This window comes from Callorhinchus milii, unplaced genomic scaffold (genome assembly GCF_018977255.1).
Source record: "Callorhinchus milii isolate IMCB2004 unplaced genomic scaffold, IMCB_Cmil_1.0 Scaffold17, whole genome shotgun sequence".
NCBI lineage: Eukaryota > Metazoa > Chordata > Chondrichthyes > Chimaeriformes > Callorhinchidae > Callorhinchus > Callorhinchus milii.
The window spans coordinates 15259286-15285024 of record NW_024704758.1 but is presented as its reverse complement, the minus strand read 5'-3'; the positions used below and the strand labels follow the sequence as shown (position 1 = coordinate 15285024).

The 25739-nt window shown below is 43.8% G+C and overlaps 1 protein-coding gene across 1 annotated transcript in view; it reads left to right on the top strand.

The window, feature by feature from the left end:
• Positions 1-25739, top strand: part of LOC103175066 (transcriptional enhancer factor TEF-1) — a 57778-nt gene that overhangs the window by 19048 nt on the left and 12991 nt on the right. The window contains 3 exon segments of the mRNA XM_042341323.1: positions 18977-19041; positions 21342-21423; positions 21426-21553. Of these exon segments, the coding sequence (XP_042197257.1) occupies positions 18977-19041; positions 21342-21423; positions 21426-21553 (275 nt within the window).

Genomic DNA, 25739 nt, shown 5'->3' with positions numbered 1-25739 from the left:
ATTATTTTGGTACTACATCTTCCAAAGAGCACTTAAATATATTGATTAAAAGGAGACTCCAAGTTCTCAACCCTATGTGAAGATTAACATCAGCTTGGCTCAGTTGCTTGCACTCGTGCCTTAGATTCTAAGCTGAGACTTCAGTGCAGTGATGGGGAACTCTCCATTATTGGTGCTGTTTTCTTAAGAGACTTTAAACCGAGGTCCCATTTGCCTACCTGTATACAACAATAATAATAGTAACAACAAGATTACATTTGTATAGCGCCTTTTACGTCAGCAGGACGTCCCAAGGCACTGGACAGTGTACAGCATTTCAAACCTGAGCTGGGGTCGGGGGGGGGAAAGGGAAGGGGGGTGGCTGATGGCATGGTTGAAGAGGAGGGTTTTGAGGCGGGACTTGAAGGAGGACAAGGAGGGGGACGAGGCGGAGTGATTGGGGGATAGAATTCCAGAGGTTGGGGGCAGAGTGGCTGAAGGCTCTCCTGTCAATGGTGGGGTGGGTGGGTCGGGGGACATGGAGCAGCCCGGAGCCGGCTGAGAGGAGGGAGCGGGCGGGTTGGTAGGGGGTTAGGAGGTCGCAGAGGTAGGGTGGGGCGAGGCTATGGAGGGCTTTGTAGGTTAGGACCAGGATCTTGAACTGGAACCTCTGAAGGCTAGGGAGTCAATGGAGTCGGGCGAGAGTGGGGGAGATGGGGTCACGGAGTTTGGTGCAGGAGAGGACACGGGCTGCAGAGTTCTAGATTATCTGCAGCCTGTGGAGGGAGGAGTTGGGAAGGCCGACAAGCAGGGCGTTTGCATAGTTGAGCCTGGAGGTGATGAAGGCTTCAACAAGAGAAACATTTATCCAATGCCGTGTCATTGCTTTACTGCAATGCCGTGACTCGTATAGGTATAGGTGGGTGTTAAAGCTCGAAATGGCGTGATTCGAAAAGAGAAGGAAGTTTTTCTCTCCCAATGCCCTGGCCAACAATTCCCCAGATAAAGAACTGGCAGTTCACTTTATATGGCTGTTTGTGGGGCCATATGTGTGTCCTTGCCTACAAATACAAATACAGTCACTGCACTTTCCAGAAAACACGGTGAGGTGCTTTAGAATGTTTTAATGTAACAAGCTGCTATGTCAAAATGTAGGATTATTAATGTATGTTGCGATGTGATATTTTTAAAGGTATTTGTTGTAAGACAATCTCTTCCTGACCTAGCTGTAGTTTACATCATGTTAAATCCAGTATTTTGACGACTAAGTCACTGCACTTGTGTAGTATATCCTGTGAAAGGCGCTGTGTCAAATGTAGATATTATTAATATTACTTGGGTGTACATCAGCACAAAGCATTATTTTTAAGACCTGAATTTATGGTATTTTGTAGTTTTAATCTACATAATCTATAGGGAGCAGATAAACCCCCTGATTCTGCTATTAATCTTAAAAGATCTGAAGACATGTTATCACTCACTAAGTGCCGGTCATCCAGTCAGCAATATTTATGCTGTTGAGGCAGCATTTAAATGGGGCGTGTGGAAAGTTACGCTGGCCTGTGTTTCCTGGAGCCTCCAGCTCAAACATGGGCCTCAGGTGTATCCCAGATGTATAGTAAAAAAGGAGTTGTGGCAATGAAGAGCAAAGAGTAATGTGCCGCCTGGATCGCTTGTGTGGTATGATTTCCTTAGGCGAGTCCTTCAGCAAGAGAAAGGTCTTTGGGTGGACGATAGAGAAATGTCCCATCCTGTGTACTCTCCTTGGTGATGGGTGAACGTGGGGGTGGGGGGGGTGGGGGGGAGGAGAGAGGGGGGGCAGTTTAGGGGAAAAATCTTTGTTTGCCCACAGCTAGTTTATATTCACTTCACACTCCTGCAGCCAAATCACCGTAAGAGGCGCGGAGACGTATAATAATAAAGTCCTTGCATTTGATATAGTCCTGTACCACGTTGTTGAGACGACTCAAAGCACTTCACAGGATATACTGTAAAGTGAATTAACTGTATTTTGTGGGCGGAAGGTGGCAGCCAATTGCGCACAGCAGTATCCCACAAACAGCCGTGGATTGAGTGACCAAATTATTATTTAATTTATATATTTGAAGGGATTATTACCCCGGAAAGTGATCCACCAGTCGACTAACAACCGGGTTCCTACTTACTGCTAGGTAAACAGAGGTGTGTGGCTTTCCAGTCTGAGACGTTAACCGATCCAAAGGACTTTTGTCACTCTGTGAACTGCACTTGAGAGGAGTTCAGTTCACCGCTCTCCTTCCTGGTGAGAATATTGGACTTGCTGTTCGTTACCTCCTGTGGTCCTGTCTGATTTCCCAGTCTCTCCTGAAGCTTTACTTGTTTAATGTTGCTCCGTCCTGGTGAGAAAACTATTTCTGACCTCGAGTCACCCCATCTTCTTCCTGTCAGACCACAGATGTCAAGCGAGTGGCTTGTATTGATCCAAAATCCCTCTCTGATGTTCCTATTTAGATCAGTGTGATCATGGTTCATTTGAACTCCTAATACCACTGTTCACAGTTTAACCGTGTTAAATTCGAATTTTGTGATCGTTTAATTATGGAACATTTTTTTTTCCTTCTCACAATTTCATTCATTCCACGTTTGATTTTTTTTACATAAAATTTCTAAGCGCTGTTAATTTTGTGTATCATTAGCAAGACGTGAGTGCCAGTGATGTATTCAAGGGAATCTAATGGGAAAGGATTTACTGAATGCAAGAATTAGAGAAAGGCATCGATTGACACTCATTATTAGTCCAGGGCTTATTGGTGATGTGGTCACTTCAATTGTGACAATGTTTATCTTTCACCACAATTGGCTTGTGTCATCCTTTCTAGACCAATTGCCTATAAATGTCATTCAGCATCCCCCAAAAATCATAGTTCTCAAATTAGACCTTCTCTTGGTGCTTATGGATTTTTTTATTTTTTTAAAGAAAAGTGTCGATTATTTTCTTAATTTCCTGCTGGTTGATCCCTGGTCTCTTCTTGTGGTTCCAAAGGGTGTTGATTGCCCGTCAGTGAGGAGGCAACTCCACTCGCTTGTAAAGAGTGACACAGCTGAGCTGGACCTCATCATTTGGCTGTTTTTTTGAATAGTGTCACGGGCTGTTTACCATCAGCCTAAGCAGGCAGACAGGTTTAACATCTCACCTCTGTGACATTGCAGCCCTCGTCCAGCACTGTTATTGGAGCTTCAGCCAAGGCTATCAACTTATGGAGGACGTGGGGGTGGAATCTCACAAACTTCTGAGATGAGAGTGACACTGACTGAGTCCAGGCTGACAATGCTACACATATAACATTAATTATTATTGATGGATAAAGAACTGTTGAACAGGTTCTCCTTAGTAGCTGCTTAGTATATGTTTGTTATAACACTGGTGAATATGATTACTTTGTTTTAACGACAAGTACCAAACACCTTGTCAGTGAATAATTGTATATGTGTTTTGTTTGGCTTGTTTTGATAATTTTGCCAGGCGCAGGAGAGTGAAGACAAACAATCTGATATGTTTTTTTCCAAGAGAGAAGCATCCTCTTAAACTGGTTGCTTTAAGACCAAAATCCTTCAGTCACTGATCTATGGCAGAATTATTCAGTTGACATCAATAGTATCATTAGCCAATCACCCAGACTGTTCAGAAATACGTTTATAATGTCACAACGAATTTCATATATTTCATACTTTTCTTTCAAACATTAGGGAATATTGTCATGCAGTCAATTTTATAGATATGGGTTGATTCACTCTCAATGCTCCCACAATCCAATTGCCTTCACAATACACAGTCACAATACTCTACAGTAATTCCTGTGAAGAGCTTTAAGACGTCTAGACGACATGGTAAGCCGCTATATCAAATGAAAGCATTATATGTTTGCATCTTGTTTTATTTTCTTCCTTGCATTTTTCCCTGGCCTTATTTCAGATGATTTATTATTTGGATTTTGGGTTCTGGAGGCTTTGTGCTTTTCGCTCCCCAAACTGCCTCGCACAGCAGGGGTGAAGGATTTTCATTGTTATTCTGTCACTTGGTGATTGTGAACGTTAAACTCATTACTTTGTGTTAGATTTTCACACAAAGGTTTTGACACACTTAAGTTCCCGACTCTGCTGCCTTTCTCATTGCCTGAAGGTATCTGAAATCGATCTTCACTCATTTGAGCATTGCAACTCACGCAATGCTATCCATCCATTTCATTTCTTGAAATCTGTACAACTTGCGTGTTTATAAAGCAAACCTAGATCAGGTTTCCCTCTCTCTAAAGCTTTGGAGAGGACAACGGAGAAGAAAGGCAAAAAATCTTTTTGCTCTCTGTCGTTCTGCTCTCAACCACCAGAAACTCCTCATTAACTTACATCATGCTTGGATATAGAGCTCCTTTCAGAGAATTGTACAATATTACAGCACAGAAGGAGGTCATTCGGCCCATCGTGCCTGTGCCCGCTCTTTAAAAGAGCTATCCAATTAATTCCACTCCCCTGCTCTTACCTCACAGTCTTGCAAATGTTTCTTTTTCAACTTTTTGCCAATTCTCTTTTGAAATTCCCCTTTGACCTTTCTATAGAAAACTTGGGAATTGCCTTTATTGGCTCAGCTGCTAACACTCTCGCCTTTGGGTTAGAAGCTTGGGGTTCAAGCCCTATATCGAGGAGCTTTAACCCTAACCCCAGGCTGATGTTCCAGTACAGCTCGGGAGGAATTACTGCATTATTGGAGTTGCCGTCCTTCAGGATGTGATGTTAAACTGAGCTTCCGTCTGCCTGTTCAGATGGGTGTTAAACATCCCAGGGCACTATTTCAAAAGAGGAGAATTTCTCCGCATGTCCCAGCCACTGATCTCTCAACTAAGTTTGGTTGTACACTTCTTAAGATGTTTCTGGGGCAAATTGGCTGCTGCATTCACCTACAACTAGACTTGACAGCATCCTTGTGAAGCGCTTTGAAATGCTCTGGACATTAAAGGCTCTATATCAAAGAGAAGGATTATTGTAATTGTTTGTTTATTCAATAACTAAAGTCATTTATCTTACATTCTTGGTGTTGGAGTGTATGCCTTGCATTGTCTGTCCCCAGACACCCACTTCTTGATATTTTTGCCAGACAGAAAGCATTATCACTTGTTATCTGGAGTGAGTTTTTCCACACTGGGCGTAAGTAAGCATGTGTGATTGCATCCACTGAAACCTCATTTGTCACCTCAATAACTTCATATTTTGCCAGCCTTTCTCTCAAAATTGAGAAGTGACCATCTTTATCAAATCCTTTGATCTTTTGCAAAAAAGGCCAAGTTGGAAACGGTAACATGCCAATCAAGGCTGGCGTGCCATTTCCACTTGAGAAGTGCTTTCTTTCAGAGCTGACTCGCTGGGACAGATAGACCGACTGACCGGCCAACAGCTCCTCATGCAACTGCGAACAATGTATTAAAAAAGGACAAATTGCTAAGAGAAATGTTTTGCAACCAACAAATTAACTTTTTTAAATCAACTTTAACATAGATTTTCATTTGCACTCCCCTTTTTGTGGGAAGATTTTAGTTTTTTAGTTAAAAGAAATCATAAATGTGTTTCAGTGAATTTTCATCTTTTTGTCAAAGAGCAAATCTCTTGAGCCTCTGTTTCTCACTGCCCCCCCCCCATATTGGAATAATAATGATTATAATATTAAAGACGTGTATGTTCTTATTTGGCAATTTTAAAGACAGTTATGGGCACATTTTTTTGTTAACGAAACAACTTTGAACTTTGTAAACCTCAAACCCACACAAGACTTGAATCTTGCCACATATCCTGAGAGGTTCTCAGAAAGTTTGCATTGCCTTCCATTATCTGATGGTTGTCCCTATCTCCCTCTCCCTCCTCTTCAACATCACGCTCCATCTAACTCTCCTAATACGTAAGTCATTATTTAACTAAAAAGTGACCCAGTTTCGATGAATAAATTTAGTGCAAACGTGGTCAAATCATGCATTTATTTTGAGTTCAATATGACTTTTTTTTAAATGACTAAATGGATTTTTTTTTTGCCGTGCAATTGCTTCTGATCTGCTTCAGTAGCTTAAAAGGCGTAATCGATTCTCCGTAAGGGCCACCGAGTGTTCATTACATTCCCTCAAGTGAGGCTGAACTGATCATGCAGGCTGAAACAGGGCAATTGGTCAGAACCTACGTCATAGCTGTGAGAGAAGAATGTTGATGGGGACTTCTGATATGTCCCAGGTGCTGTTCCTCTCAGGAGGCACCGATGGGAATTACAGCGGTTGCTGGAATCTGTTGCAGTTGTATACCGACCGGATATAAATAATTATAAAGGAAGTGAGTGACAACAAAAACAACTTGAGTTCATATAGAGCCCTTCACACAACACAGTTTCTCGGACCTAGCTTTTTGGCGGGTTTGGACGCAAGGGAGACAGAGTGGGGAGCGAGAGGTGACCATAAGAGTGGTCAATGAGGTAGAGACTCTCAAAAGGTTTCTCCCTTTTGTAGCCAAGGTAATGTCAGGAGTTCTCCACGTGTTCAGTGGATTGAAAGCCACATCCACCTCACTGTCGACAATAAGCAGCGAGTTTCTCCTCGTGTCCTGGCCAACAATACCCCAATAAAATTATTTGTTCATTTTCTGGCTGTTTGTGAGACGTTGCCCAGTGCAAATTGGGCTGCTACGCTTGCCTGCAAAATACACAGTCACTCCACTTCACAACAACAACTTGCATTTATATAGTGTCCCAGATAACTTGAAAGTCCTGTGAGTCCTATGAAACATTTTGGAACATCCTAATGTAAAAGGTGTGATATTAAATGCTATGATTATTATTAGTAGAATGTAGTCTCGCTAAATTGTGATTGGGTTCGATGACATATCTATGGCAGCCCCCCGATTGGCTTGTCCTGCAGGGTGCTGCTTTGGAAGAGAAAGTTACAAAAAAAGATGTTGAAAGCCCAAGGGCGTACATGACTTTAACCAGCTTTAAGTCTTCAGAAGGAAACATAAACTGTCAGCTTGTGAATAGCTTTCTGCTTCCTCTGGGCACAGGCAGACCTCCTAGTGTAAAGCTCCATATTGTTGATTTTGCCCATTGTAATGTAAATCTGGTCTTCAGCCTCTCAAGTCATCCATCATGCATGACAAGACAGCCAGCCCATTGTCCATCCCTTGAGAGGATTTGTGTACATGCCAGACTCTCCACCAGAGCCCGGACATTGGAGTCAGCGATAGGAAAATGGATTATATTTCAGAAAAAGGAAGAGAGGGCAGACTCGGCTGATATGAAGACAACTAAAGTGATGTGAAAGATTAAGACTGAGACTGGCTATATTGTGAAAGAGGAATGTTTATAAGACCCTTCTTGTGAAGAGTAGTTGAGGCTTTGGGTCAAGGAAGTTGCCAGTAAGATGGCACACAAGGTTAATATTACTGTAGGAATCTGTAGAAAACTTGAGGGCAACCTTTGGACTTGATGGAAATATTCCTGCTAATAAGTCACTCCTAGTTATTTGACTGCAGTGCCACAAACCGTGAGGCCGCTTAATGCTAAGAAGATGGGATGCAAACAAGACTTTTGTGTTGCCAATTGACTGTTCCTATGGGTAATCCGATCCAGATGCTGAGTGGATTCATATTCTGTAGCATGTGAAGAATTTGAAAATTTGATGAAACGTTGGGGATTCGGCCTTTCTGCCCTTATTCTCTGAAACTCCAACACGGGTTCCCTGTGCCTCCCCCCTTCCCTCGCCTCTTTCAAGGTTCGTCTCAAGACCTTTTTGACTGTGCCTTTGGTCATCTTCCCACCTGACCCCTCCAGAATCCAACCTCTAGCTCGGGTGCAAACCCTTGACTGTCCAGGGCCGTGGGACCTCCACCCGATGTGAAAAGTCTTAAAATTGTAACTTATTTGTGCGTGTCCGAAAACGATGCCCAGAAATTATCCGTGAAACTTAAAAGCAGATTAATAACAGGGTAATGGCGAAAAGTGGAACTAGTGGTTATCGACGTTTCTTTGAAGTCACTTTGTTGAGTTGTCATATTAAAATCAAAGAAAATGAGCCAAAGAAGCATCCCACATGAAGTGAAGGCTGAGTCTGAGTGTTCCCTTAGTTTGAAAATACGCCAGCCTCAAAACTGAACAAACTCTTACATCACTGTGGCTGTAGGAGCTGCCTAGAGACCAGATGTGTCTGTGGTGATCCACTGTGTGTGCGAAGTCTACTTTTAACTCTTCCACAGCTGTGCTGGATGTAATATCAGGAGGGGTGGGGGGATGGGGTGGGGGGGTTACATTGGCTAGTTCTCTAGATTTACTTTTATAACTTCCTGAAAGGGGAAGGCACTTACTCCAAATCGTGGTGCCTCATCAGAAAAAAATTGGAAAAGAACCTCGAAAATCTTTTGAAACATGTTTGGTGCATTTGGGTCAATGAAGTGGTGATATAGCTTTGGGAACGAATAATTGTCCTGTTCAGATCCTCCAGGCAGATCTTCCTCATGTTGTCAGGATCCAGGTGTTCGTGTCCCATTGTGATGCTAAAAAATTCCAGAGAAGACACACACTAAATTGGATTTGGAGTGAATGAAAATATCAGCAAGTCTTCAAATATCCCTGGTATTGGCCTCTTGTAGGAAGGACTTTTGAGTGCGATTGATATTCTGTTGGACCTCTCGGGGTCATTCTTATTCAGAGGAAACCGTTCTGAATGACGGTGAAAGGGGAAGAAAAATACATAGTCCTGCAGCTGCCGAGCAGCATGTGTGTACTCCGGGGTCAGGTCACAAACAGCTTATCCTGTCCCTGCTGCTTTGATTGACGGCAAGACATTTTCAGAATTCTAGAGTTAAATCTGTTACAGAGGGTGATCATGTGAACATGCCTCTGTTCGCACGCAGCACAAAGAGCACAAAGAATTTCGAGAGCTTGCCAGAAATGGAAGGCCATCAATTTCTCTCTCCCTTTCCCTCCCTCCCACCTCTTCCCTCCCTCTCACCTCTTCCCTCTCCTCCTGTACACCTGTTGCAGCTCCAAAGACTTATTTCGGTCTTACTAATTCCCTAGTGAGTGAGGACAGTGTTATAGCAAGGTACACATCAGCGTGCTGTGTGTGGAATAAAAGTTTACATTTCAGAAGCCAGGTGAAGTCCTAATATTTCACCCTGCGATTGCATTAGTTCCTGCTTTATTGTTAATGTCCTCAAAATGTCCACAGGCCCATTGCTCCTATAGCCAGTGCTTATTGCAGACTGCCGTTTAATATATTTTAATTTATACCGCAGTGGCGGTTCTGCGGAGGCATTGTGTGACTGCCCATTGTACGTGATTCTCTACACAAGTGCATCATCTCGGCCATAACTATTTATCAACTCTCCCGGTGCGGGTGTGAGATAATCCAGCTGTCTGTCCGCAAGGCACCTGCGCCTCAACATGCCAAAAAATTACCAGCTTTCTCTCTCTCTCTCTTTATCTTTGTCTCGGTCTCGCTGTATCTTTGGCACAGCTCTTGAATCAACTTTGGCCTCTGTGCGCCAATAAACACACACCTACACTGGCACTGAATTAAGAGCAAACAAACAAATCACTTTCTTTCCTTTTTAAAAAAATTAACCGTTGCGTTTCGAGAGCCCAAGTGGAAAAGTGAATAAAAATCACTTTGAGAAGACTGTCTCTTGCTCAGCGATAAGACCGAGTGTTTGGAGCACCATCGGTGCTGCTTGTTCACTTTACAGGGTCCCTCAGGTGGCCAGAGGCATTGTGTTGGTGTATATTAGGGATTGTTTTTGCGGCCCCCAATGTGATGAGGAGGGGGTTATAAATCCTTCTTCCCGCTTTGCTGTGTTGTTGAAACTGTTGGATGCAAACCCCCCCCCGAGCGCTGCAGTGGTCGCGATCGAACCTCAACACTTGTAGGTTAAATGACTGGGAGCATGTGTGGCCTGATGTCTGTTAGGTGTGTCGATGTTGGCAGATGGTTGGAGCCTGAAGTGACTTGTTTCCACTTCCCTCGAAGGTGTACCGTCCCCTTTGAACTCGACCTGTTGAGAGATTGGGAGAGGTGGTGCCAATAAGGCAGAGAGGTGCTCTGTGCGGGTGTTACAAAAAAAGTTGATTTGTGTATGAACACTATTCGAGACAGGGGAGTTTCTCCTGGTGTCCTGGTACAACAATCCTCCACATAATAATTGTCTGTTTACTTCATGAATGCTTCTTGTGGGCAAATTGGTTGCCGCGTCATCCAACAAAACACACAGTTGCTACATTTTATAGTAAACCCTGTGAAGTGCTTTGAGAAGTGAAAGGCATTATATCAAATGCAAAGTTGATTACTATTAATAAGAACGTGACAGTATGTTGGCGTATTTGGTCCCTGCACTCCTATGTGTACACATTTACAGCACAGAGGCTACAATGCAATGTATATACAGTGGGGATTTTATCTGGTCCACGTTATGGAGTAAAAAGTTTTTTCTCATTCGTGTCTGGGGCTGGAAAGGTAGAGATTTGCACATGGGAAGTACCGATAGGCTGAAAGTTGCTGGATTTTGTAAGTTTAAACCCAGAAAGGCTTATATGCTTTGTGTCGCAAGTGTGTAATTTCCATTGAACAGTTTCCTGTAAGTCCTGTATTGGGAATCCAGGCAGGCGGGTCAACCAGTTCAAGTGGTTTGGAAGTACAAAATAAGATAATGATTCATCATCTTTCCCAGATGTGCGCTGCAGCCAGACTTGTTTTAATTTTGATTTTTTCCATTAAACCGTGGTTAAAGTTCTCTGCTCACTAAGATAGCGCAAGCTGGGGGGGGTATGAATCAAATGGAGAAGCTAGAAAGTGTTCACTGGACTCATGCTCAAACCCACGGTTCCCATTTCTGGGGTTCAATACTGACCGGGTGGTTGCCTGGCCCTGTGTTAACATTGATGCATAAAGTAGGCTCTGATGGGCACTTTCCCAACTTAAAAAAAAGTTTTAAGATTGAGAACTTTTAAAAAGTGTGATTTTTTTGTTGCTGATGTGAAGCTCGAGACTGCCTCCTGGAGGTGCTTTACTCCTCTTGCGCCCCTCGTGCAGTGGTTCACGTGGGTTTGACGTGCAAGTCGTGCCATGTCATAAGAGTGCAACCGGACTGTTAAATTGGACCCAGTTCTACATTTCAAGCGCTTGCTTTGTTCATTCACTTCATGGCTGTTTGTGGGACATTGCTGTGAGAGTGGTGGGGGAAAAATATTGATTTTAAAACTATTTTTAATCAATCAAGGGATTCTTATCTCTTTCTCTCTCCTCACCCCACTCCCCCACCACCATCAGTAATAAATCAATAAAAAAAATGACATGTTTGTTGAGTTGTATCAATAAGAATTTGTTTTAACCTTATCGGGGAACGAGCGGACTTCCCAACTTGGTGCAATGAGCCAAAAGCCAACATTCCTCCTGGGCATCTCTCCTACTAAATGGCTGTATATAAGTCCACCAGAAGCCACTTTATATGCAGTAATGTTTTTACGGTCTCCCCCAATTAAAGATTCAGTGAGCGAAAAGTATTGATGCCTGGATGCTAACTTTCTAAGTCAAGATTGTTTTGCTGAAAGTCAAAAAAAAAAGTGTTTACTTTCTTCCTCCTCTTTCTTTCCACCCAACACCCCCCCCACCCCCCTCACCTTCGCCCACTCCTCATTTCTTTCTTAACGCAACTTAGGTCTAAACATTCATATAATGTATTTTTATTACTTTTTCTCAAACAAAAGGGTGCCAGGTTACAGTTTAGTGCCTGAAATAATGATGATTGAAACTGCTGGCTTCTGCTGCTATTAAATAGGTTGGGTCTCCTTTTCAAAATTTAGCTTAGTGCACTACACAGGGAGGGAGGGGACGGAGAGAGAGAGAGAGAGAGAGAGAGGGAAAAAAAAGGTGGGAGCTTGCCAAGTCCCGCTGAGTGTTTTTTAAATCTTGTGAAAAGAATGAATTATTCAGCAGTAAGCATGCTTACAGCTGGCCATTTGGGAGCTTTGATCTGCGAATCAGGCGGCTGCATGAATGCCCTTATTGTCATGTTATGTGTATATAGTGTGTTATTGAAAATGCTGAGGCTCAGTCTCATCTGGTAGAGATTACAGTGCAGGCATGCTGGGAGAAGAGCTGTAATTGAATGTCCACAGATGCTGCTTATTTGGCCCCGTGTCACATGATCCCTCTGCATGTTGGCCCAGCCCCTCCGTTAAGAGATTCACCAAGAGAGGAGTCCTTGCTCTCCACTCGCCCACCGTTCCCCCCTGCCCGCCCGCCCGCCCGCCCGCCCACCACCATCCCCCCCAAAACTCCCTGAGCGCACTATTCAAACACCTGTCTGCATGAATATTATCAGAGCGTTGACATTGTGTCACTAATGTTTGGAGAGAAAAAAAACATCCCTATTGATTCAGGGAGGCTGTACAATAACTGCCGGGGCTGGTATTTGCACAGTAATGTATCTATTCACACACCTCCAGCCTTCTCGCTCCCCAACGTGTTATTTTTTTCCGGCCTTTAATCAAAGGTGCGACTGTCTTGTTTGAATCCAGCGGGGAATAAGCAGCTGGTAGTTCTTAAGTTTTTACCCGGCCAGCAGAAGCCAGTGTAAGGGATCTTCTTAAAGGATCTGGCTGCCTGGCTAACCACTTCTGTCTGCATTGTCATTGTGACGCTGCGTTGTCGACAGGCAGTCTGGATCCACTTCAATAAAGTCGGGTGTTGGGGCGTGGTGGGGGAGGGGGTTGGAGAGAGGGAGGACTTTGCTGTTGGGAGGCTGAAAATTGCCATTTGTGACTTCAGAATGACCACATCCAGGCAAACCGTGGGTTAATGGGGAATGAATGGGTAGATGGAAGAACTACACCCGTTTAACTTCTCCTCCAAAGAATACAGCACTTTCTTTCTCTCTCTGTCTGCCTGTCTTTCTCTCTCTCTTTCTCCTCCTCTATACCATAATTTTCAGCATTGAGTATTTCAGTAAATTAATCTCCGCTGCCCCCCCCCACAATTTAAGTTGCCTTTAATTTGCACTACTGCAACCTGACAACAGTTGCTGAGGTCCTTTTACAGTGGTTTGGAGAGATGGGAGACGGCAAGTAAAATGACATCTTCTACCCTCTGAGTTTTTCCTCTTGTGTCAGTGCATCTTCTGTCACTCCCTCTCACTGTCCCTGCGCTGCTCAACAGGCTGTCACTGTGCAAAAGGTCACCCTTCCCAGTTCTGTGAGAATTTTTGTTCCCTGTTTCCCCTCCCTACCTGAGGGGAAGCATCTCAGCCCACACCTCTTCTCTTTGACCGAGCCTTCAGCTCCCCTCTCGACTCTCTTCCCCCTCCTCGCTCCCTCCCTTCCCTCCCCTCACCCTGACCATTTCCCCCCTGCTTGGGTCATGACCCAACTGTGCAGCGCCTTGGGACGTCCTCCTGACGTGAAAGGCGCTTTATAAATGGAATCTTGTTGTTGTTGTTGCATCCCTGAGTTTGGGAGCTCATTACACTGTGGAGGGTAATGGAATGGAAACCCACAATCTGACGGTTCCTCCTGACAATGCAACACACCTCAACAGACCTCTAACTGTAACAGTGTCCTATTGACACAGAGAAATAAAACAACTCGTCATAGCTGCTTTCTGGTTCAAAACAAAACCAGTGTAGATTGGATGGTCCTAATGGCTGTGCTGTATATTTGCATGATTCTAGCCACCGGATACCACCGAAAATTCCCCAAATGAATCCTCTTGCCGAAAAATTCTCACAATTCTCCTCTGCTTCCCTTTAGCTTGCCGTCCACCCAGAGTACAGTGTTTTGCGTCTCACAATTGTTCTTTGTGCTGTTTCGAGGTTGCATTGGGAGCCCACTGTGAAAATTATATAGTATTGCGCACTGCATTATATTGCTGGCCTCTCCTGCTGATGGTGAGGAATAAAAACAAACCTTAACCGGTGTTTTATAATGTTTAAATTTCACGTTGTGAAATTTGTTTTGAGTGTGAAATCATTGTCCGTGCACTAATGTTTCTAGAGAGATTAGGTAAGTATCTCTTCATAGAGTTCCAAATATTATGATCCCGCCACCACTTTCACTCAGTTAATTTTGTGCAATTGTCCCTCTTGATTCCTGATCTTTGACTTCACACTGCTAAAGCCGTAGATACTAATTGAAAGCAGAAAATATCAAATGCAAAGCATTGCCGGTGACTAATGTTTGGACAAACTGAGTTAGCAATCTTGAGGTCCCTACAAATACCGAGCTGCTAACCGTACAACAGCTGTCTGCAGATAATTGCTAATCTTCCACACTCTTTTTCACAAACACCACAGTGTCCCCAGGAGCAGGTTAACCTGATAATTGAGAGCCTGCAGTCTAAATTTGAACCATCCAATCGCGTAGTTGGAATTTTGGTTTTGATTGAGATCAGATTTTTATCTGTCAAAGGAAAAGTGAATTTTCAACCCCCACCCCCTCTAAACCCCCCAACCCCGCTAAAAGCCCCACCACCCTCCACCCTTCCTACCACCCAGGACAAAGTGTTGGGAGTTACAATATCGCCTGTGTAACTGACAGAAGACCTGAGTGGGCTGTCAGTGCCCCTCTTCACAGCTGAAATTGGCTGTGTAGGAACACGGTCACATTTGGCTGCTGAAGTGAAATGTGCAGCTCTTAAGAGGAGCCAGGTTCTTTAATTGGCATTGGCGTAGGAGTTAGTAAGATTGCGACAATCTACCAATTTAAACATCTATAATTGAAGCTCCAAGCGGCCCAGGTTTGCCTCGAGGGTGAAAGTGCTGCCCTTTCTCACACTGAGTCGAGCAGAGCACTGGTCCCCTGGGGTGATTCCTTGGCTGGGGCTGAATCATTCAAACTCTAACTGGAATAGTCCTCGAGTGTCGGTAAGCTTTTCGTCTGCAGTATGGGTGGGGGGAGGGGAACGATATCGCAGCTAACCCTGATCTTGCCTTCTTGCCCTCTATCAGGGGTGACTGGATGGTCGAGATCAGGAATCAAGAATCCTTGCATTAGGTACAGTGCCTTATCACGTCGTTAACATGTCTCAAAGGGCTCCCCAGAGTATACTGTAAAATGGACTGACTGTGCATTTTGTGGGTGAAACCAGACCCCTGGCTGACTTTCCCTTTCCTGCTAGGTCCTTGACAATTGGTAGAGTTGCCCTGGCTGGAAATATCTCTATTTCTTGATTTAGAAAATGGCTATTCTTCCCCCGCCCCCACCATGTCCCTTCCCTCCCTCGCCTTTCCCCCTCCCTCCCTCCTTCCAACAGGATTTGTGTGATATGTGCATTGGATTCTCACCCATCCCATTTGAGTCTGATGCACTGTTAGTAGAGAAGCTGTGATAGCAATAAGCAGTACTGACTGTACGACTGAACATTGTACCTGGAACGCGGGTGAATTTGAATGAGGTATTATTTATTACCTGTAGCTCACATTTGTCGTGACCTACAGCAGTGTGTAAGCACCCTGTTGAGTGTAGCACCTGAACAGGATCATTCTAGTAGATTCTAAACAGCTCAGATTTCCTTTGTGGCAGTGTTGGAGTTCGCAGCTGAAGCATTTGGCCTGAGAAAGCCCTCCAAGGCTAAAATTACTCCTGAGCAACATGTAGCGGCAAACCGCTTGGCTTTGTAACTGTGTAATAGCAGAAGTGAACATTGGTCTGATCCCTGGTGAATGTTAATGCTCAGATTACACTGCCATCTGCACAGTTCAGCGGGTAGCTCACGTTTAGTTAGTGAATGTGCATTCTCTCCAGTGTAACAGTGAGTGATGCAGAACTATTCTATTTTACCACGTGGAGGAATACAGTAGGAATGTAGTATTTCCCCAAAAATATCCTTTCTAAATGTACTGAATGAATGAAAGCCTTTTTCTCTCTTCCGTCCTCTCCCTGGTAATTCACCTGAGGTTAGCTAATGAAGCTCCTACCCCAACAGTAATTCCTGACGTAGTCAAGGCCAGGGCTCCAGTATAGGACTGGGGGTGGGGGTCTGCATCGTCAGGGGGGGACACCCTTTGTATGATGGATTAAACCAAGATTCCGTCCTGGCTATTATTGGAGGTCAAGAGGGATTATTGGAAGAGAAAGAGGAGTTGCTTGATGGAAGTTAGGGAAAGCATCAAATTAAAAGAAAAAGCCTATAAAACTGCCAGGAAAAGCAGCAAATCTGAAGATTGGGAGAGTTTTGGAAACCAGCAAAAAAAACTCATTAAGAGCAAGAAAAAGGAGTATGAGGGTAAGCTCGCTGGGAACATTAAGTCTGATTGTAAACGTTTTTACAAATATATTAAGACGAATAGGCTAGTGAGGGTAAATGTAGGTTCACTTCAGTCAGAGACGGGAGAAGTTGCAATGGGGGATAAAGACATGGCAGAGTCCCTAAATGGGTACTTTGCATTTGTCTTCACCCTAGAAGACACAACAAGTCTGCCAACAATAGAGATGTACCAAGGGGATAAGGACAGGGAGCAACTTGCATCCCAGGGTTTTAAAAGAGGTAGCGTATGAGATAGTGGAGGCCTTGTGTCTGATGTTCTGTCTGATAGGAAGATCGCAAATGTCACACCACTATTTAAAAAAGGTGGAAAGGAAAAGATGGGGAACTGTAGGCAGTTAGTCTCACATCAGTGATAGGAAAAATTTTAGAATCATTGATTAAGGATGTGGTAGTGCGGTATTTAGGTCACAATATAATTAGGTCAAGTCAACATGGCTTTACAAAAGGGAAGTCATGTTTGACAAATCTCATAGAATTTTTTGAGGATATTTTGAGTAAACTGGATAAGGGTGAATCAGTGGATGTGGTCTATTTGGACTTCCAGAAGGCATTCGATAAGGTGCCGCATAAAAGGTTAGTCCAATAGATAGGGGGCCATGGAATTGGGGGGAGCATATTAATGTGGATTGGGGAATGGTTAACGGGTAGGAAACAAAGAGTAGGGATAAACGGGTCCTTTTCAGATTGGCGGGATGTGTCTAGTGGAGTGCCACAAGGATCAGTCATTTCAGCTATTTACCATCTACATCAACGATCTTGATGAGGACAATGAAGTTAATAAATCTAAATTCACAGATGACACAAAACTAGGAGGAAGTGTCAACACCGAGGATGACATTAAAAAAATGCAGTGAGACATAGATAGGTTAGGTGATTGGGCAGGTAGGTGGCAGATGAAGTATAATGTAGGGAAGTGCGAAGTCATCCACCTCCGGAGCAAAAACAGTAGAGTGGGTTATTTTTTAGAAGGGGAGAGATTGGAATGTGTTAGCGTCCAGAGGGACTTGGGTGTCCTTGTACACCAAATACAGAAATTTAGTCTGCAGGTGCAGCAGCAATTAGGAAGGCGAACGGTATGTTAGCATTCATTATGAAAGGATTAGAGTATAAGAGTAGGGAAGTATTGCTGCAACTGTATAGGGCCCTGGTGAGACCACATCTGGAATACTGTGCCCAGTTTTGGTCTCCTCATTTAAGGAAGGATGTACTTGCCTTGGAGGGGGTGCAGCGTAGATTTACTCGGTTAGTACCAGGGATGAAGGGGATGAGTTACGAGGAGAGGCTGACCAATTTGGATCTATATTCTCTAGAATATAGAAGAATTAGAGAGGATCCTACAGGAACCTATAAGATCATCAAAGGGCATGATAGAGTAGATAGTGGGAGATTGTTTCCCCGGTTGGAGAAACTAAAACCAGGGGTCACAACCTTAAAATCAGAGGACAACCCTTTCGCACTGAGTTGAGGAAGAACTTCTTCACTCAAAGGGCTGTGAATGTATGGAACTCACTACCCCAAAGGGCTATTGACGCTTAGTCCTTGATCATATTCAAGACTGAGATAGATATGTTTCTTATTGCAAAAGGGATTAAGGGATATGGGGATAAGGCAGGGTCAGGTTATTATTATTACTGCATTTAGTTGTAAGTGAGTTCTGGTTACTGGAAGTCGCTTAGAGATATTGCAGCTATTTTTTCAGTGAATGTATTTTTTTTGAACCGTCAGTGCGAACCATAAAAATGTCCACATCACTGCAATTGCTTCCCAGGAACCTGCGTTGCATCTGCAGACGGAATTCTGAGTGATGTGCCCAGGGATGCTGGGATGAAGTCCGTCGGGATACATCACAGTGGCTGATGTATTTTTAAATAGTGGATGGTAGTGCTGGGAGCAATTTGAAGTGATAAATGAACACAAGAAGCACATTGGCTGAAGTGAAACGGCCTGTGGTGCAATGCTGGGGGGTTGCAAAGTGAAGCATACTTTTAACGTCACAAAGCTGTGATGGGCTTCTCTTCTCTCCTCTTCCTGCCCCCTCCCTGGTGCTCCAGTGCAATGAGTTCACACAATAGTTATAATTACTAGAGAAAGGTTTATATTAATTCATTATATTAATTATATATCAATTCTATAAATGCAAAGTCAAAGTGGGCTGGGAGTGAGGAGTGTGTATACGAGGTACATAGCGCCCTTCACGAAGGGTAGTATCTCAGAGCGCTTTTAAATGGTGGACGGTAATACTGGAAGACTCTTTTGACTCGTGGAGTATAAACAATGGCATGGAATAATTGGGCCAAATGGCCTGTTTCTGTGCTGCACGGGCTGGGTATTCTGTGTAAGTAATTCTAAGATTTCTCAGGCTTTGAAAGCAAAATTATACCAATAAAAGATGGGCAACGTTTAAAGGATTTAGCTTGTGTTCATTCTTGCACATCCAGAAGAACTTAAAACAAAGTCTCTCTCTGTACCGCAAACTCCATCAGCGTATGTGTTGCCACACAAGTCTTTTCCGTCTCTCTTTCTCCCCCTGCCCCTGCATCCCCCCACCTCGCACCTCACCCCACCGCCCCACAGTTCTGTACCAGCTGATAAACATGTCTCGTTTACCACGCACTTTATGCGAAGGCTATAAAATCCAATCGTTTACTAAAATTGTCCTCTTTTCCACTTTGGTGTTTCCTCAGGTCGTAACGAGTTGATAGCCAGGTACATAAAGCTCAGGACGGGAAAGACACGGACCCGGAAGCAGGTAACATTGCCTGGTGCTGGTCATGTGCATGTTAAGCCCTTTCAGATTGACGCCTGCCACGTGCTGCAGCTCCACTGAGCTGTTGCGCCCCATTTGGTGGCCTTTCTCCCGCCCTCTGCTCTGCTGTCACCACTGCAGTTACATCCACTTTATTGTTCTCAGATTTTCTCTCATTGATTCAGCTGTAATTACCCAGCGCTGGCGACCAGCAAACTTCTCTTTATGTGTGTGAAAAGCCGGGAGGGAGGGAGGGTTGCGATTTTAAGTTGACCATCCACGAGACTCCCAAACACTGGTCAGTGAGTATGTCTGGATAGTTGGCTTCAGCCTCCGGGGTGTGGAGCTGAGTTTTTGGTGCAGGGCAAAGGGGTGGCCACCCCCGCTGGGCAAGAGAAGTTCTTTGTGGTAGATTCTCAGGTTTTTTGCAAAAATGTTTCTGATGGGATTGCGAACCTACAATAGTCTGTAGATTTTGCTGGTGACGGGGCCCCTTTTGTATCAGCAGCAGTTCGATCGAGGGTTTGACTGGGTGTGCGATCTGGGGTTCAGTGGGAGCTGTGTCTGATTGTCGCTAGGGTGTGTGCGCACACACGGGTGAGAAGCCAGTCGAGGTGCGAGCGCCTGACCAAGGAAATTAATTACGCAATGAACACAGTACCGAACAATGTAGTGGACAGAATAGGTACCGATACTAGAGAGGGAGGTTGGTGTTAATTAATTATTGTAAATTATAATTATTCATTAAATTATAACCTATTCATTTTAAAAAGGGAATACTGCGCAGTGGAGGCTGTGTGGAATATAAACACTTTGAGGACTAGTTGGACCCAATGACCTACTCCCTTGCTGTATAGTCTGAAATTCAATGCAACTCTTAGTTTTTTGGGGGGGCTTTTAAAGCAAAATGATATGAATAAAAGATGGATAACATTTAAAGGATTTTTCTTTTGTTCATCCTCTCCCACATCAAGAGGAACTTTAAATACTAGCGCTAAATTATTGTTATTCCTTTTTTGGTAAGTTTCATGCTTTGGGAAGGTTTAGGACAGTAAGCCTTGTATTATGTGAGTTTGGAGGATTCTAAGTCTGACAAATTTCTATCCTTCTACAGCTGGTTTTTGCTTGCTTTTTTTGTTTGACAATTTTTAGTCTTTTTCTTCATATCTTTTTATTTTGGGCGATTTGGTCTTAGATCGGTGGACAAAATCTGATCAATAAAGTTTTCATGGGTAATACATACAACAGACCATTTACCAGTAGAAACAAATACTACACATGGTTTTAAGCCCATGCATTCAGACATATGTAATGATTTGCTTCTTCAAATATACAAATTTCATTACAAAAAAAATGACTTATTTAAGAGGAAATGTGTTCCATACATGAGGGAGAAGGGAATAGAGGGGAAGAGGAAGGATGGCGGCTTCTGTGGAGCATAAACACAGGCACAATCCAGTTCAGCCAATTGGCACATTTCCGTGCCATATCGCTCTGTATAATTCTATCAACTGATTCATAATCCACGTTGTATCAGTTTAATTGGGGGGGGGTGGGGAGCTGCTTAATTTCAAAACCTTGTTTAGAAGCTGCAGGTAAGTTTGGTTTGTTTACCAGAATTTGCATGTTATAGCATTAAACTTGGTGCTAATCCTAAACTGGAGACATCACTGTGAAGGCTGAGTCGAAGCTGACATTGTACGGCTGGAGGGGGGGTTGGGGGAAGTGGAGAAGATGGGTGGGGGGAGAAGGGGGGGGTAATGAAATCTCATCCTGTCTTGAATGTGTGTGGGCTTTTCCTGCATGAGTTTCTGCATATTACTTGCCTGCATTCGTAGCTTACACTCCAGACCAATTCATTGACTAATGTGTGGGAGGGGGTGGGGGCGGGAGAGAAAGTATTTATCTGGGGCTAAGGAGAAGGATGTGGTGTTGCAAGATCCAAAAGATGTCACAACTGTGTTGCTTTTTTTAAAAAAAATCTTAAACTTAAGTTTAATTTTAATTTTTTTTAAAAGAAGGTTATAATGAAGTGACTGTGGTGATGACAGCAGAGTTTATGTTCTCTCCCCTGTTCTGCGTTAGTGCTCAATGCATGTTGGGAACACACCAAGCCCTCACTCAGTGCTATCTCTATATAAGATGATTTTTTTAAAAAAAAAGGTGCAAATAATGTTTCCGGAGAGAGAGGGAATTATATATTTATATTTTTTTAAAAAGCGGGAAAAAAAATAACCAGAGACAGACATGTTTTTACATTTAATTTCCCTTTTTGTTTTTTTTTTATGGGTTGAACAATGTAGGTGTCTAGTCACATACAGGTGTTAGCAAGAAAGAAAGTTCGAGAAATCCAAGCCGCCATCAAGGTACGTCTGGCGCCCAGTTGCAAGGGGCTTTCATTTCCATGGTTACAGGCTTTTCCTTTGTTTTTCTCCCTTCCCCTACCCTGCAGGTGTCTAGTCACATTCAGGTTCTTGCCAGAAGGAAATCTCGTGAGATTCATTCCAAGCTAAAGGTATGCGCTTGTCTGCTTTGGGCTTGCTGTTGCTATGCTTCTTCTGACTTTCCTATTCCTATTGCTCCCTTCTTCCCCCACTCCCCTTACCCACCCCCCCCCTCGCCTTCCCCCCATCCCCTTTCCTCCCCCCTCCCTCCCGTGATACCCAGAATGCCATCGACTGTGATCCTCCAATCTCCCCTCTCACTTCTCGCATGCCACTCTCCGTGTCGCTCTAATTCCATGTTAACCCTCTGAGTACCCGACGCCTGGTTGAGAGAATAGCTTTTTATATTAAACAAAATTGGGTCCGATTTCTATTAAAAAAAAAGCCCGAATTTGTTCGGTGTCCACTGCTGGGTGGGGAGGGGGTGAGGAAGATTGTGACCTGGAAAATATTTCCAACATTATCACCCGTAAATGATGCCTCCTGTTTTGAACCGTGAGATTTATCAGAGTTTTTATTAAGTGCAAGGGGATGGGGATCTTACGAGATGTGCCTTGCAGAATGGATGTTGGGTTTGCAAAAACATGTCGAGGGCAAGATCGACGCTCTCATCACATCTATCAGCACTTCTGGCTTTTGCCACAACAGAAGAAGTGTTTGTTGGCAGCTGTTTCGGGGGCTGTAGGAGAGTAACCTGTTCCTGACCGAGCAGTGGACCAAATACTCAAAGGGTTAAAGAGAAATGGAATTCTCCTCCCAGATCTGTCCTAAATTGCATGGTACAGATAACAAGCTGACCTGATTGGAGGCTGACTGCTTGTTAAATATGTGAGGCATCTGGTTTTGTGAATCTAGCAAGAGCAGCATGCTGGCAAGTGTAATAGACAGCTGGTGGCTGGCTCCAGAGAGTGGCTGGCTTAACTGTGCAGCTCAGAGACCAGTGGGAATCGTGGCTTTCTGCAGGCTTCTATTATATATAAAACATATATACACACACACACATATATATATAATATATACACACACAATATTAAACTGGGATGCAGAGATCATTCCTTAAGCGATCCATCCATCCACTCGCTGACTTAAACAGCGACTATTTAGCAAAACGCACGCTGTAAATGGTCAGGTTAGGTTTGTGTTGCACCATCTAGTGGAGCAGAAACACATTTTCCCTTCACTCTCTTTACCCTCCCTCCCCCTCCCCTCCCTCTCTCTCCCCTCCCTCCTCCCCCTCTCTTCCCCCCCCTCTCCCCTCCTCTCCCCCCCCCCCCCCCCCCCCCCCGACAAGCCAGAAATGTTTGTCTCACAATTACGGTGATGCCAGAGCATTGGGCTTCCCCTTATTTTTCTCCGGCTCCTAATCCTCCTCTCCCCCACACACCTCTGCACCTCCTCTGCCCCCCTTTATCTTTACCTCCACTAACAGTCACCTATACTACATTGGGGAGAGTCGCTTGAGCCTTGCCCTTCTCCCTTCCCTCCCGGTCATCACATTAAACACATTGGAATTGTACTTTAACAAATTAGAGTATAGCAAATTTAGTGTCCTTATTTTGTTTAATTACTAAGATAAATGTTTTTGGAGTGAACTATTCTAGTTTATGTTTATTAGAGTTGTCATGGTTTGGAATGCACTGCCTGAAAGGGTGGTGGAAGCAGATTCAACAGTAGCTTTCAAAAGGGAATTGGATAGGTACTTAAAAAGGAAAAAAATGGAGAGCTATGGGGTAAGAGCGGAGGAGTGGGACTAGTTGGGGTAAAAGCGGGGAAGTGGGATTAGTTGGGGTAAAAGCGGGGGAGTGAGGGGAACTAGTTAGTAGCTCTTTCAAAGAGCTGGCACTGGCCCGATGGGCCAAATGGCCTCCTTCTGTGCTGTAAGGTTCTATGATTCTGTGATTTTGCAGTGGATCAGATTGAGCAGTGAAATAAACCAGCCTGGTTTGCCATTAGTTTCCTCTATTCACTACAGGGACAGTGGGAAGGGGCATTGTGATTACTCAATCTCATTGGCTGCGTAAAGGTAGGCCCAGATAGTGTGTGTTGAGGCGGGTGGAGGGTTGGAGACGTCTCACTGAGCCATAGAGGCAAGGGCACTCATGCATAAGGTCAGTTGAGGGTTCATATTACTTTTACTTTAACACTAAAAGAAAGTGTCCAGTTGTGAGGGAGAGATAAACGAGGGCTGACTGGGGAGATGAAGTAGTTTTATTATTACCTTGTGCTGGTGCTAACAGCTCCTGTCAGAGATGGTCTCATCTCACAAATGCCAGATGTTGGTCCCATACATTGCACCAGGCACTTTGTGCATTGTAAGTGTGCCATGCAGAGCAATAGAAACAGCTCGAGAGCGAGAGACGGGCAAAAATCTCAGCAAAGTGTTGCAAATGTATCAGGGGTGGGGGTAGAGCTTCAGCGAAATGGAATACAGTTAATTATTGAGGGCATTCCATTAACGGGGAGGGGATAGAGGGCAGAATGCAGTAAATCCTATTTGAAGTCCTTTGGAACATATTAGTGCGTTGCTCAGAATTAGATTTGGAAAGGAGGGGTGAGTGACTTGTAATAGATCACTTGTGGGCCCTGAAATAGCACGAGATTGAGAAGTAGGAGATGTACTTGTTGATCTGCGAGACGCTAGTCTGCCGAAAGGCGCTGTTGTTGTTCGAAGCGGCTTTGCCAAGCTGTCGAGAGCCTCCACTCTGAGGGCCATTCTCCACTCAGTAGTAGATGTGCTGGGGCAGGACACGTGGTGTAGGTCGGCTCATTGCAGCTTAAGATAACACACTGCCCAAGTTGGTCATTTACTGAGAGGCGAGGGATAATACCTGACTTGATGGTGTCGTGACCAGAAGAACACTGCCGACAGACAGGGAGTAACTGTGCGTTACCTGTGCTCCCATTAGTTAATATTTGGGGACCAGCTTGTTTTTTTCAAACAAGGAAACCAGTCCTTGTTCAGTGAACAGAATTCTTGTAGTTTCTCAAACCATTTTCACTCCAATCAAACTTTCTTTCTTTTGCCCCCCCTTTCCTCCCTCCTTTCCTTCCCCACCCCTCGCCTTACTCCCTCTCAGTTGCACACTTAAACATTCCAGTGTTGGACTGTAGCATTTTGATACCTACAAGTACAGCAAAAAGAAAAACTTATAAAGAATAAAGTAGGTCAGCTGAGATCTAAAATATCTCATTATCAATCCTGATCTGAAGCCCAAGAAAAAGTAGCTTTTCCTAAATCGCTGCGGGGGGAGGGATTGGGGGGGGGGGGGCCGGGGGGGGAGTGAGCATATAGTTCAGCTTTGAACGATGTGCCTCGGGCTCTTGTCTGCTTTCATTCTACACAGCGACAATGGTAAGAGACAGAGAATTTTACTCCTTTGATACTTTCACCCAATTATCACATGTACAAAATGCTCCCAAAACTTTCAACCGTGTTATTTATATAAAAAAATGGTTTTAATGATAACTTTTGTTTAAAAAAAAAGCTTTGTGGATGAGGTCTTCAGCATTTCGCCACACAATAAGGAGCATTAATTGATGCTCATTAGGCAGCATGTTGGGACAGCTATGAATGCACGATTTTTCATAGATATTGGCTGTTGCCTGGCTGACATAGCTGGCTTTTGTACTAACTGCTTTCTGCCTAATGAAAAGCAAATTAGAGAGCAGGCCTAGAGACACAAAAATACCAAGTTCTCCTCTCCCCCCCTCCCGCCCCCACACTTGTGTTCAGAACTGTTGTAACCCACTGCATTTTCTTCCCCTTAGAGCTGTTTGGCAAATTTGGAAGAGATATTATTTAGTACTGTTTCTTTTTTTAAAAAAAATTCAAGTTAGAGTGAGACATCTAAAGCATTATGGGTGTGTGTCAGGTTTTAACTGGTAAAAAAAGAAGTGTCTTTAAATATTTTTTGTGAGTAAATTTAAATACTTTATATAATAATGAGACTTTTTTTGCTAGAAAATGTATCACAGTAATATTATTTTAAAAAGAAAATGAAAAACTGTCCTGGGTTTTATTGGAATCAAATATTGTGTGAATTCTACGTGCGCAAGATTTAGAGTTTAAGAATGTGTAACCAAATTGTCAGTTTATTCCCCTAACCAATATCCATGTATTATTGTGTGTAATCTATTGTGAATATTTCCCCCCTCCCCCCTTGTGTCTCATAAGTACTACATAGCGATATGTAATGGAAAATCCCAGGTAATGACTGTTTTTTCAAGTATCTCTATTGGTGTAGCTCAGGGCTGAGA